Raw genomic sequence first — 12,301 nt, forward strand, 5'->3', positions numbered from 1 at the left:
TAGTTAATTTACTGATTAAATATTAATAAGTTTAGATAAAGTGCTCAGATTACTTTTACTTAGGGTATTACTCCAGAGAAACTGAACCCGTGGGGTGTGTGTGTGTGTGGGTGTGTGTGGGGGGGGTGTGGGGGTGTCTCTCTCTTTCTCTCTCTCTCTCTCTCTCCCAGGAGAGCCAATGCTGTAGTTCCATTCCAGGTCCAAGGCCTGAGAACCAGGAGTTCCAATGGTGTAGTTCCGGTCTGAAGACTGGCAGGCTGGAAACCCAGGAAGAGCAGCCAGTGTTTCAGGTTGAGTCCCAGCTTGAGTCTGAAGACAGGAAAAAAACCCATGTCCCAGCTCAAAGGCAGTCAGGCATATGGAGATCCTATTATGCACTGGAGAGCCAAACTTTTTGTTCTATTCAAGTCTTCAACTGACTGGATAAGGCCCACTCACATTAGGGAGAGCATCTGCTTTATACAGTCTATCTATTCAAATGCTAATTTCATCCAGAAACATCCTCACAGAGACATCCAAAATGTTTGACCAAATATCTTGGTATGCTGTGAAGTCCAGTCAAGTTGATATATAAAATTAACCATCATAAGTGGTATTCAAGATAATACTTCATGATACTCTACAAAGAACACTAAATTTTTGGATAGTTTCACAAAAATAAGGTCCTTGACTACCCAAACAAATTTAATTTGTTTTGAAGAATAATCAATAAAATAGAACAAAGTATAGCTTATGATTTGTGCAAAGGCTAAAGATACAAAGGTGATTTGCTGGATTAAATGTCTAAGGCTTTTTTAAAGTATTCTCTTGAAGGAGAAAGATGTTGCTTGAACTGGACCAAAGAGTGGCATCACGAAAACCAACCAATACAAACCATTTTCCCAATTTACAGGAAAAAACTGATAAATTTTTTTCAGTTTTAAGTCTTTTTTCATAATGTGACTTAATCCTTTAACACTTCCTTCTATTAGCCTACACTAGAATCAAATAAGACACATTTAGCACAAAGTTAGACAATTATTTTGGGAGCTGGCCAGAACAGGGTAGACAATTACTTTAAACTTAAATGTGCATTTCATGATACTCTTCACAGAGCTTTTAAAAACATCATGAAGTGAGTGATATCCAAACAAGTCTGAGAACCACATATTTAAAAAATTACAACCAAAACAAATTTAGAATAAGAATGCACAATATCAGCCTAAGAAGATTTGTCATCACAAAGATGTGAATGTGCTTTAAGTTACTGTAACAAATTAAAGTGTTAACCTCAAACATACCAAAACATTTTTTTTTCTGGCAAATGACAAATTGATTCTAGAGTGTTTACAGAAAAACATGACAAGAATACACAAGTAAACTCTGAAAAAAGAGCAGAGCAATTGTGGCGGGGGAGGGCAGGGAGAACAGAGATGTACTATCAAACATGAAAACATAATAGTGTGAAAGTGATGCATGAGTAGACAGACCAATGGAACTGAATGACAGTGTAGAAATATACCCTAATACATATGAAAACTTACTGTATAATAAAGGAGACATTTCAAATGGGCGGGGGTAAAAGTGAACTTTTTTTAAAAAATGGTATGATATACTAATGCCTATCACTTCTATCAGGGTCTCTTAAATCACCAGCAGAAATCATTAAGAAAATACTAGAATATTTAGTTACAAATATATTTATAAATTGTAACAGAAAAACATGACACATTCTAAATGTTCATCAATATAATGGTTACATAAATTATGATGCAGGAGGTTGACCAGTTAACTCAGTCAGTTAGAGGGTACGGCTGTACACCAAGGCCAAGAGTTCATAACCCAGGACTGGCTAGTTGCAAAAAAAAAAAAAAAAAAAAAAAAAAAAAAAAAAAAAAAACTAAAAAAATGTTGATGCATCCATAAAATAGAATACAATTCAGGCATTTTTAAAAATGAGGCAACAACATATGTACAAAAATGTAATCTGGAAGATAAATTAAAGGAATAAAGCAAGGCACAGAAGTCTATAAAATACTCCGCCATGGGTCTAAACAAGAAAGAGAAAAAGAAACTGCGACATATGTATATGACTGTATATACACAGAAACAGAAATTCTGGAAGGATACATAAACTGTTAACAGACTGATTCTAGATAGGGAAAATTGGTAGGTAGGAAAGAGGAATGGAAAAGGAGCCTTACTCTTCTCTTTAGAGCTTTGTATGCCTTTTGAATGTATTATGCGCATGTTATTAGCTACTCAAATACGAGTGTATTTTTTTAAACTATACCTTGAAAATCCAAGCATTTAACACAAGCATGATAACCCCTTTTTTAAAAAAAAAAAATTCTCAGTTGTTATAGATAGAAGAGACTAAGGAAAAGCTATAAAAAGGAAAGCAACGGGCCAAGCCCGTGGCGCACTCGGGAGAGTGGGTTCGGATCCTATATAGGAATGGCCGGTGTGCTCACTGGCTGAGCGCGGTGTGGGCGACACCCCCCCAAAGGCTGCGATCCCCTTCCCGCTCACGAACAAGACAAAAAAAAAAAAAAAAAAAAAAAAAAAAAAAAAAAAGCAAGATTAATAGGCACCTGATAGCAGCCACAAGCTATGCTACAGAACCAAAAATAACCAAAAAACCTAGATGACAACAAGGTGACTAAATAATTCATTATTTTAATCCTCAGTGCATTTTTACAAACAAAAAGATTATAATACATCTTAAATCACTTAAAGTTCTTTCCAGACATAAAACACTAAAAGTTTATCTAAAATGTGTATTATCCTGTCTAGTTCCAAAGCCTTATGAACTGAAATGTTTTATAGTGTCAAATAATGTTGTTATATATAAGATCACATTCAAATGATTAAAGCAATAGTAAAAATTAGGTCTATATTATCTGTACAGCTACTAGTAAATTCTACTCATACTAAAAATCTTAAATCAAATAAGCCTTCTTTGATTCCCTAAATTAGGCTAGGTTCACAATTATACTCTTCCTTTGTATTACTGTGTAGTTACTACTTTAAGAGACTCCACTTCCCTGGCTGATATGTAAATTCCATAAAGACAGCTATGTGTCCTTCTATCTGCTGAATCATCCCTTAGTCTACTCACAGAACAAGAAGCTCAATAATTATCTCCTGAATAAAGGAAACCAAGAGAAGAAACTTCTACTTGTATATTTCAAATGAAAAATTCACTTTATCAAAAACAAACCAACAAAAACCTGTAAAATTACAGATCACAGATTTTTTTGGGTTTTTTTTTTGGCAGTTGGCCAGTACAGGGATCCGAACCCACAGATTGTTTATCTTTCCCCCCCCCCCCAAAAAGATGACCGGTAAGGGGATCTCAACCCTTGGCTTGGTGTTGTCAACACCACGCTCAGCTAGTGAGCCAACCAGCCATCCTATATAGGATCCGAACCCGTGGCCTTGGTGTTATCAGCACCGCACTCTCCCAAGTGAGCCACGGGCCGGCCCAAAGGGGAGTTATTTTTATTTTTTTTTTTTTGTCGTTTTTGTGACTGGTAAGGGGATCGCAACCCTTGGCTTGGTGTCGTCCGCACCGCACTCAGCCAGTGAGCGCACCAGCCATCCCCACATTGGATCCGAACTCGCGGCGGGAGCGCCTCTGCGCTCCCAAGCGCTGCACTCTCCCGAGTGTGCCACGGGGCCAGCCCCCCCACAGATTGTTTAATGCAGGAGTACACCTTTATTTTTATTAGAAACTTAAATGTAATTTGCTTAACCAGCAGCAAAAACATTAAATCATCAATTTTTAAAAAGCTTTATGTCAAGGGCCGGCCCGTGGCTCACTCGGGAGAGTGCGGTGCTGATAACACCAAGGCCACGGGTTCGGATCCTATATAGGGATGGCCGGTTTGCTCACTGGCTGAGCGTGGTGCTGACAACACCAAGCCAAGGGTTGAGATCCCCTTACCGGTCATCTTTTAAAAAAAAAAAAAAAAAGCTTTATGTCATAGGAAAGAGAACCTAAAGTAAATTATATTATAAGTCAAAGAGAAATTTCACTAATTCAGTTTAAGTTTTCAGGGGAATTAATGTTTTGGAGGGAATATGTCTGCTTAAGGCAAAGCAATGCATTGTAGTCTCCTGATCTAACTACCAATTCACAGTAATTAGTTTATAGAGTCTTGGAGTTCTACAAGACCCCTTCATAGGGTCCATGAAGACAGAACTACTTTCATAACAATGTTAAGATACTATTTGCTTTTTTTCACTCTCATTTTCTCACACTTGCATTCACTGGTATTTTCCAGAGGTCATGTGATGTATCGTACAGCAAGATTAAATGCAGAAACAGATATGAGAATCCAGCTGTCCTCCATTAAGACAAATACAAAAATTTGCAAAAATGTAAAACAATTTGCTCCTTTCTCTAATTTTTTTAGAAAATAATTATTTTTCATTTAAAATGTTATTTTATGTTAACAGGAAATCAATTTAGTATTGTAGTTTTAAAATAAATTAAATAGATATTTTATAATGTTTCAATTTCTGCTGTAGTAACTACCAACAGATGTATAACCCACATTAAAGAAAAGATCAGGAATCTTCAACACTTTTTAAGAGAGTAAAGGGATCCACAAACAAGAAAATCTGAGAAATCCCTGATCTAGAATGTCTATGGAATAACCAGTTTGGTTTTTTCAAAGAATATATTTAAAACAAAAGACAGAGGGAACCCATAGCTACAAACAGACTTAAGGTATATAGTAATCAATTGCAACGAATGAAATTTACTTGGATTCTGATTCAAACAAATGGCTAAAAAAAAAAAAATGTTGAGATCATCAAGGAAACAAATACTGACTTGATAGCTGATGATATTTTAAGAAATTAACTTTTTTTTTTAGGTGTTAACAAAGACTATCACTGTTGATGCTGGGTGAGGACCACATGGCAGTTTGTACTTGTTTGACATTTTCCATAATGAGTTATTGGTTGTTTTTTTTTTCAATCAGCCTGCTGACTGATAATTAAAATCTGCCACTAAAAAAAAGTTACGGGCCAGCCTGGTGGCGCACTGCTACGGTACGCCGCTTGGGAGCGCGGTGGCGCGCCTGCCGAGGGTTCGGATCCCACATACAGACCGGTTCCCGCTCACTGGCTGAGCGAGGTGCAGGTGCAACAACACCGAGGGTTGCGATCCCGTTGCCGGTCCCGGTCCGGTATGGGCACGACACTGAGGGTTGCGATCCGTTGCCGGACACGAAAAAAGACAAAAGACAAAAAAAATAATAATAAAAAAATTTTAAAAAGTTACAAAAACCACTTTTTCCCCTCCATAAGACTAGTCAAATACAATGGTAAGAAGGGAGAAAGAGTAGAACAAGCTGTAAAAATCACTCTGTATTAATGAATACAAATTTAATTCAACAAGTATTTATGAACTGTCAACAAAGGTTCTGGAGCTACTGGGGCTATGAAAGCTAAAAACTGAAATAGGAAAACAACAACCTAAAGGAGCCCACTATCTACTCCAAAAGCAATACATAACCCCCCCAACCTATAATACAATATAAAGTGATAATTAGTTACCTGAAGGATGTCTAACATAGTTTGATAACAAAGTGCTGATTTTAACAAATGATTGCAAATAGAAGGAAAATCTAAACTTTAAATAATCTATTATTTTAACTATTGCTAAATTTAGGAAAAACAGTAGCAGGGATTCAAAAGCTGAACATTCCCAGGTTTGGCTCTTTGCACCTGAGGCCTCAGCACCTTCACATATTCCCTCCCAACTGGTTCAGAAAGATCTTTTATTAAATGTCACCCAGGCAGAGATGATTTCCCTCACCACCCTAACTACTTAAAGATTTCCTCCTTCAAAGGACTAACACAACTTGTATTTGCAGTTTTTTTGTTTACCGTTTGCCTTTCCCATGAGACTATAAATTCTATGAGGGCAGGGAGGAACTTTTTCTCTAATAAATAGATATAAATACAGTAGACAATAAATACAAGGTGAATTAACACACTTAAAAGGGTTGAGGAACTTACAGTTTTATTGAAACACAAATATGAATAACATGCAAGAGGCTGGTACGAAGGATTCAATCGCTAGAAAAGTGAGGGCAGTGACTCTAACCAAACTGCAGAGAACTTCCTCATTATCTACCTCATTTTCCACAACCCTTGCAGATTTTTTGGTGGGGTGTGTAGAAAAGAGCCCAACTGTCAGTGTTGGTCTGTAAATGCAGGTACATTCATGGTCTACATATTTCTGTAGCAACGACTGTAATATATAACTTAATTTATTATGTAAATTAATAGTAAAACCGAGTCATTTACAGTTTAAAACAGTCACCTTCAAAGGACATTATTAAGAAAGTGAAAAGACAATCCCCTGAATGGGAGAAAATATTTGTAAATCATGGACCTGATGTGGTACTTTTATCTAGAATACAGAAGGAACACTTAACGACTCAGTATTAAAGACAAACCAATTTAAAAATCAGCAAGGATCTAAATAGACATTTCACCAGACAACATACAAATGGCCAATAAGTATATGAAAATATGCTCAACATCATTAATCATCAGGGTAACACACATCAAAACCATAGTGAGATACTACTTCATACCCATTAGGCTGCTATAATCAAAAAGACAGATAATAGTAAGTGTTGACAATGATGCGGAGAAACTGAACCTCATACACTGCTGGTAGTGCTGCACCAAAAATGGTGCAGCCACTGTGGAAAATAGCCTGGTGGTTCCTCAAAAGGTTAAATATTGGGTTTCTACATGACTCAGTAATTCCACTTCAAGGTATATATCTAAAAAAATGAAAACATATCCACAAAACACTCATACACCAATGTTCCTGGCAGTATTATTCATAATAGCCAAAAAGTAGAAATAACCCAAATGTCTATTAACTGATGATTGGATAAATTCATTCAATGAAGTTATTATTTTTTGGCCATGAAAAGCAATGAAGTACTGACACGTGCTACAACAAAGATGAGCCTGGGAAACATTATGCTAACTAAAAGAAGCCAATTGCAAGGCCAAACCCGTGGCTCACTCGGGAGAGTGCGGCGCTGGGAGCGCTGAGGCTGCAGGTTCAGATCCCATATAGGGATGGCCGGTGCGCTCACTGGCTGAGCGTGGTGTGGGCAACACCAAGCCAAGGGTTCCGATCCCCTTACTGGTCACAAAAAAAAAAAAAAAGCCAATTGCAAAAGTTCACATATCAGACAATTCCATCTATATGAAATGCTAAGAACAGGCAAATCTATACAGACGAAGTAAATCAGCAGTTGCCTAGGGCTGGGGAACATAAGGGGATTGGAAGATGATGGCTAAAAGCCATGGAGATTTTTTTGATAATGAAAATGTTCTAAAATTGGTTTTGGTGATGATTTTACAACTCTATGAATACTAAAAACCACTGAATTGTATGGTATGTGAATTAATCTCAAAAAAGCTGTTAGAAAACAAAAACAAAATGGTCACTTACATTTTTTATTATACTTTATTGCATTTATCAGGAAAATCATATGCCACTTGGTTCTTCATAAATGCCTTGGGGTTTATCCTTCCAAAGACAAATTCTCTTTCTTTAAAGGAGACAAAGATAAGGTAGAAAAGGGGGAGAAACCTTCATAATAGAATGATGACCACGTCTGACATATATAATTTTACCTACTCATTCTTGTATTCTGAACAGTAATTTCTCCTACTGTCACATTTTTGTCTTCTACTTTTAGAAACTAAAGAATGCCTAGCTTAACACAAAATGTTCGAACAATTTTTCTTATTTCATTTCTTGATTTAGTATATTTTTTAATTTGATCGATTCCTTTCATAAATACTTATTTTGCAGAGATAATGTGAGGATTCAAGATATCAAGATAAAATGGCTAAACCTATGCCTGGTACTCTCTCAGTAAGTGACTGCCATTATCATTATGTTACAGGAGATGAGGATACTGAGGCTGATGAGCAAAACTGAAAGGAAAGGTGAGGACACAAAGACTATGTCCTGCAAAGGCAGTCATGTGTCAAAGAGAGGAAACCCTTGGCAGACCAACCCAAACCACATGAGAATGGCAGCATCAGATAATCATCAGCATCACCACCACTATCATCACCATCACCACCTTCCTCCTAAAGCATCTACTTATATGCCTTTAATTTTTCTAATTATGAAGCATTTAAATATATGGAAACATCCCTGAACCCAGCTAACAGCACATCTTACCATTTTCTCACATTTGTACCAATATCTTTTTAAATATTAGATAGTGCAGATCTCATTTAATTTCCTCTCTCCCTATGGTAACCACTATCTTGGAATACGGTATTATTTATTACTATACATGTTTTAACTGTAACTACGAAGGTACTTCAAAAAGTTCATGGAAAAATGCAATTAAAAGATAACACAAATCTTTCCATGAACTTTTTGAAGTATCTGCATATAGATATCTGTAAATAGAGTGTTCTTTTGCATATTTTCAAACTTTACCAAATGGCACACTGGTCTATAGCTGGCTTTCTTAGCTCAAGATTTTGTCTGTTGTCTTTCTTTTATTTTTATTTATTTTTTGGTCCCTGAGTTCTGAATCCTTGATCATCAGCATCATGCTCTACCCAATGTGTTAATCAGCCAGCTCCTGTTTGCTGTTTTTTTAATTCAGGTATGTTGTTTCATGTAGCTCTAGTTCATTCATGAAAATTGTTGGACAATATTATATTGTATAAATATCACAATTAATTTATACATTCTCTAATGGAATGATTAAATTGTTTCCAATTTTGTTATTACAAGGCTGCAATAAACATAATTCCTTTGAACATAGTACTCATATCTAGGATACATTTCTAGAAAGAGGAATCACAAACGCTAGATCAAGGTACAGTTTCTTTCAGCAAAAGAATATATACTGTACCTTCAACTTTTAGGGGTTACAAAGTTCATTTCCAAAATGGTTATACCTTTTTACACTCCCACCAAGCAGTGTAAGAGTTCCTGTTTCTCTTTGTCTTCAACAATTCTTGACATTGTTATACATTTTAATTTTGCCAAGCTGATGAACATAAAGTGGTACCTCACTGGTTTATTTTTCCTGATTAGTAAGACTATCTTTTATTGGCCTTCCAAGTCATGTGAAATGCCTATACACAATACTGCCATTTTTCTACTGATTTGTAATAGTTCTTAAGATAATTTGGGTATCAATCCTTTATTGATTATACCGGTTTCTAAATGCTCTTTTAAAAAAAAAAAAAAAAAGGATAAACCTGTTGTTGACTTTGAAATCTAGTACAATGTAGAAGCAAAGCCAATTCCTGACTTCTCAAAGTTCACAGCTACTTTCCAGACCTTTTTATCAGTGTTTCTCAAACCTTTTTATCCACTCACAGAAGATGAATTTCTTGTTCAGAGCCAATACACACACTTATACGTAAGCTGAAAAACAGGGCTGCAAATTAATTTCTTTTAAGAGATGACATTTTCTTAATCACAAGCAAATACAAGACAAGATCAGTTTATCTTCATTCTATACAGCCAATATCTGGCTCTCATGTTAACACAACATACAGCTTTTATATGGGTCAATAAGCAAGCAACTATTCTGATTAATTAACGGATTGTTAAAACCCTTAACACTTAATAAATAACCATCGTATCCATCAGGATGTTTGAAACAATAACGAAAAGTACCCACTCTACCCAATGAATTAAGAATTAAGGTACAGACACACTAAGCACAGGAGATTTTTTATTTTCAGTCGCACTAACATACAATCAGTTCTTTACAGATAAAGTCGCTCGGTAGAAGTGAACTGATTCTGGGTATTTTAGTGACAGACTCAAAACGTTTACTTTGTTTACAGGCGCACTATCAATTAATCATGGAGCTGGAAGGGACTTAAATAAAGTCACTTATAATCTAACTACCTCATTTTCAGTTTTTTTTTCTTTTTTCTTTTTTTTTGTGGCTGGCTAATACTGGGATCCGAACTCTTGACCTTGGTGCTGCAAGGTAGGGCTCTCACCAACTGAGCCAATCGGCCAAACTGTAACTACTTCATTTTCAGGTGTGAAATTTGCAATCCAGAAGTTGTAAGAAACTTGTTCAATCGAGATCTTCCAAAATCTACAAATTTAGGGTTCTTTCCATTGCATCACGTATCTTCTTATTTTAGACTCCCCAGTTCTGAAACTGATTCTTCTATAAATTTTACAAGACGAGGTTGATGTGTTATAGATATGATGAAAGTAACTCCCAAACCCACACCAATCTTTTCCTTTCCACTTCCCTACCTTTTCCCTCTCCTATCCTCCATTATAATCCACGGGGTGCAAAAAATACCTGATTGCCTAAATTACTGGCTCATAATTGGGTATGGAGTCCCAAGCCTCTGCTACTGTTTTCGTTTTAAATTAATAGAAGTTTTTAAATATATTGTTCATTCCTTTATTCAATACATACCTACTAAGCGCCGACTTTGCGGGCAGCGCGGTGCACGCTGCTCCTCCTAGCCCATGCACGACCGCGCGCGGGCACCGAGACACCTCTCCCGACGCCAGGGAGCCGGGAGCAGGTGGACCCGGGGGCACCAGGGAACCGGCCGGGTGGCAGGGAGCGGCCGAGAGGCGCAGGCGACTCACCTTTCCGCAGCTCCCGCTCCCACACGGTGACGATGGGCCGCGAGTGCTTGCGGTGGTGAATGAGCCACAGAGACAAGGTCTGCACGCTCTGCTGCGAGTTGCTCAACTCCGACAGCTTCTTCTCCAGCGCCGCCTCAGAGAAGGCGGACATCCCTCCGAAACCAAGTTCACGCCGTCCCACGCGGTGGGGCCGAGGGGAGGAGAATTTCGCCGCCTTCGTCGCGGCCTCGCCCCCTCACCCCACCCTTCCCCACGCCCTCACCACCACCGCCGCCGATACATCCGAGACCGGCCGCAGCCCAGCAAGATGGCGTCCGGCCGGCAGTGACGTCACGGCAGACCCACGTCCCGCCCCTCCCGCTACAAGCCCTGGGAAGAGACGCGGCCGACAGGCGGGGCCGCCGGGCGGAAGAGGCGGGGTCGGAACAAGCGTAGGGGGAGGTGGGGCGTGCCGCCTGGATCAAGCTCGGAGACAGCACGAGGGTTTAGTGGGCCTGGAACCAGCCAAAGGGAAACCTGCCAAGTAAGCAGTGTTACAGATCACTACAAGGGCGTGTAAATTGGTATAAATTACTGCAGCCACTTCGAAAGGCTATTTGCATGATCAATTACATTTAAAAATACACCTTCCCTGCAATTTCCCTAGTTGCTATAGATGCTAGAGAAACACCAGCGTGTTTGCACCAGGAGCTGTGCTATGTGGTTGGTCCAACGCAGTAAAAGTGAAGTTGGGGCATTCACAACAGGTAAATGGCTAAATTATGATACATCCATATCACAGAATACACGCAACTGTTTAAAGGTGGATTAATCCCATATATGGTGGGGGTTTTTTTAATTGCATAAGCAAAAGCACAGTATAATACTTGTTTTTTAGATGTATTCTATATGAATTCACAGGTATGTAAACGCATGGCAAAAGATCTGGAAGAATACACACCACATTAATAGTGGTCTCAGGGAGAGTATCAGAATTTGGAGCCCTTAGGCTGTGTCCATTTGTTATCATTTTTTACTAAAAGAATATGTTAATATATTACTTATAAAGTTAAAAAGTTAATCTCAGAAATTTCATAATTAATCCAGCACATTTGACATTGTACTTGTCTTAAATATGACAATTCACAAAGGAAACAAAAAGATGGACATTGTCACATTCTAAATGGTAATACAAGAAACTTCCAGAAAGATATATTTAAAAAAGCAGAAATTCCTAATCCATCTTTTGAGAACCATTGTTCAAGAACTTTGCACCAAGTAGGCATCAAATACGGTTATTTGTCCCATCACTACAGCTTGAAGTTCAAAGATAGCTCGAGGTGATGTAACTCTTTTTTCTCCTCTACTATCTCTAATATCTATTCCTATCTCTACATTCTTCTCTTCCTCCATTGTACAAACTTTTGATTACCTATCTACTTAGCCTAGTTTTTAACTTTAACTTAGTCTGAGTTTAACCTATATATCTACGGAAGACCAAAATGTATCTTCAACACAGTTCCCTTCCATGAACCCTGCAGCTGCAAAAATTGCTACTCATCATCTCCCAATTTGTCTTCACCTGAGATTCCAATTCTTCCATTAACTGTCCCTGTCTTTATCAAAATTCTACTTGAACTTTAAGGACTACCTTAAGTTCCAGCCTTCTTTTCTTTCCTG

At 37.9% G+C, this 12,301-nt stretch overlaps 1 protein-coding gene across 2 annotated transcripts in view; it reads right to left on the minus strand.

Annotated features, from left to right (window-relative positions):
- RPRD1A (regulation of nuclear pre-mRNA domain containing 1A) overlaps nt 1-10,951 on the minus strand; it is an 85,709-nt gene extending 74,758 nt beyond the window's left edge. Inside the window, exon 1 of one of the 2 annotated variants that reach the window (XM_008578668.1) lies at nt 10,643-10,949. In XM_008578668.1, coding sequence (XP_008576890.1) covers nt 10,643-10,793 — 151 coding nt within the window. In that variant the 5' untranslated portion in view covers nt 10,794-10,949. Of the gene's footprint in view, nt 1-10,642 lie in introns of both variants that reach the window. The other variant, XM_008578667.1, reaches the window with a different exon arrangement.
- Between the last annotated feature and the right edge of the window lie 1,350 nt (nt 10,952-12,301).

The sequence above is a fragment of the Galeopterus variegatus genome, unplaced genomic scaffold, assembly GCF_000696425.1.
Source record: "Galeopterus variegatus unplaced genomic scaffold, G_variegatus-3.0.2 Scaffold1738, whole genome shotgun sequence".
Classification (NCBI taxonomy): domain Eukaryota; kingdom Metazoa; phylum Chordata; class Mammalia; order Dermoptera; family Cynocephalidae; genus Galeopterus; species Galeopterus variegatus.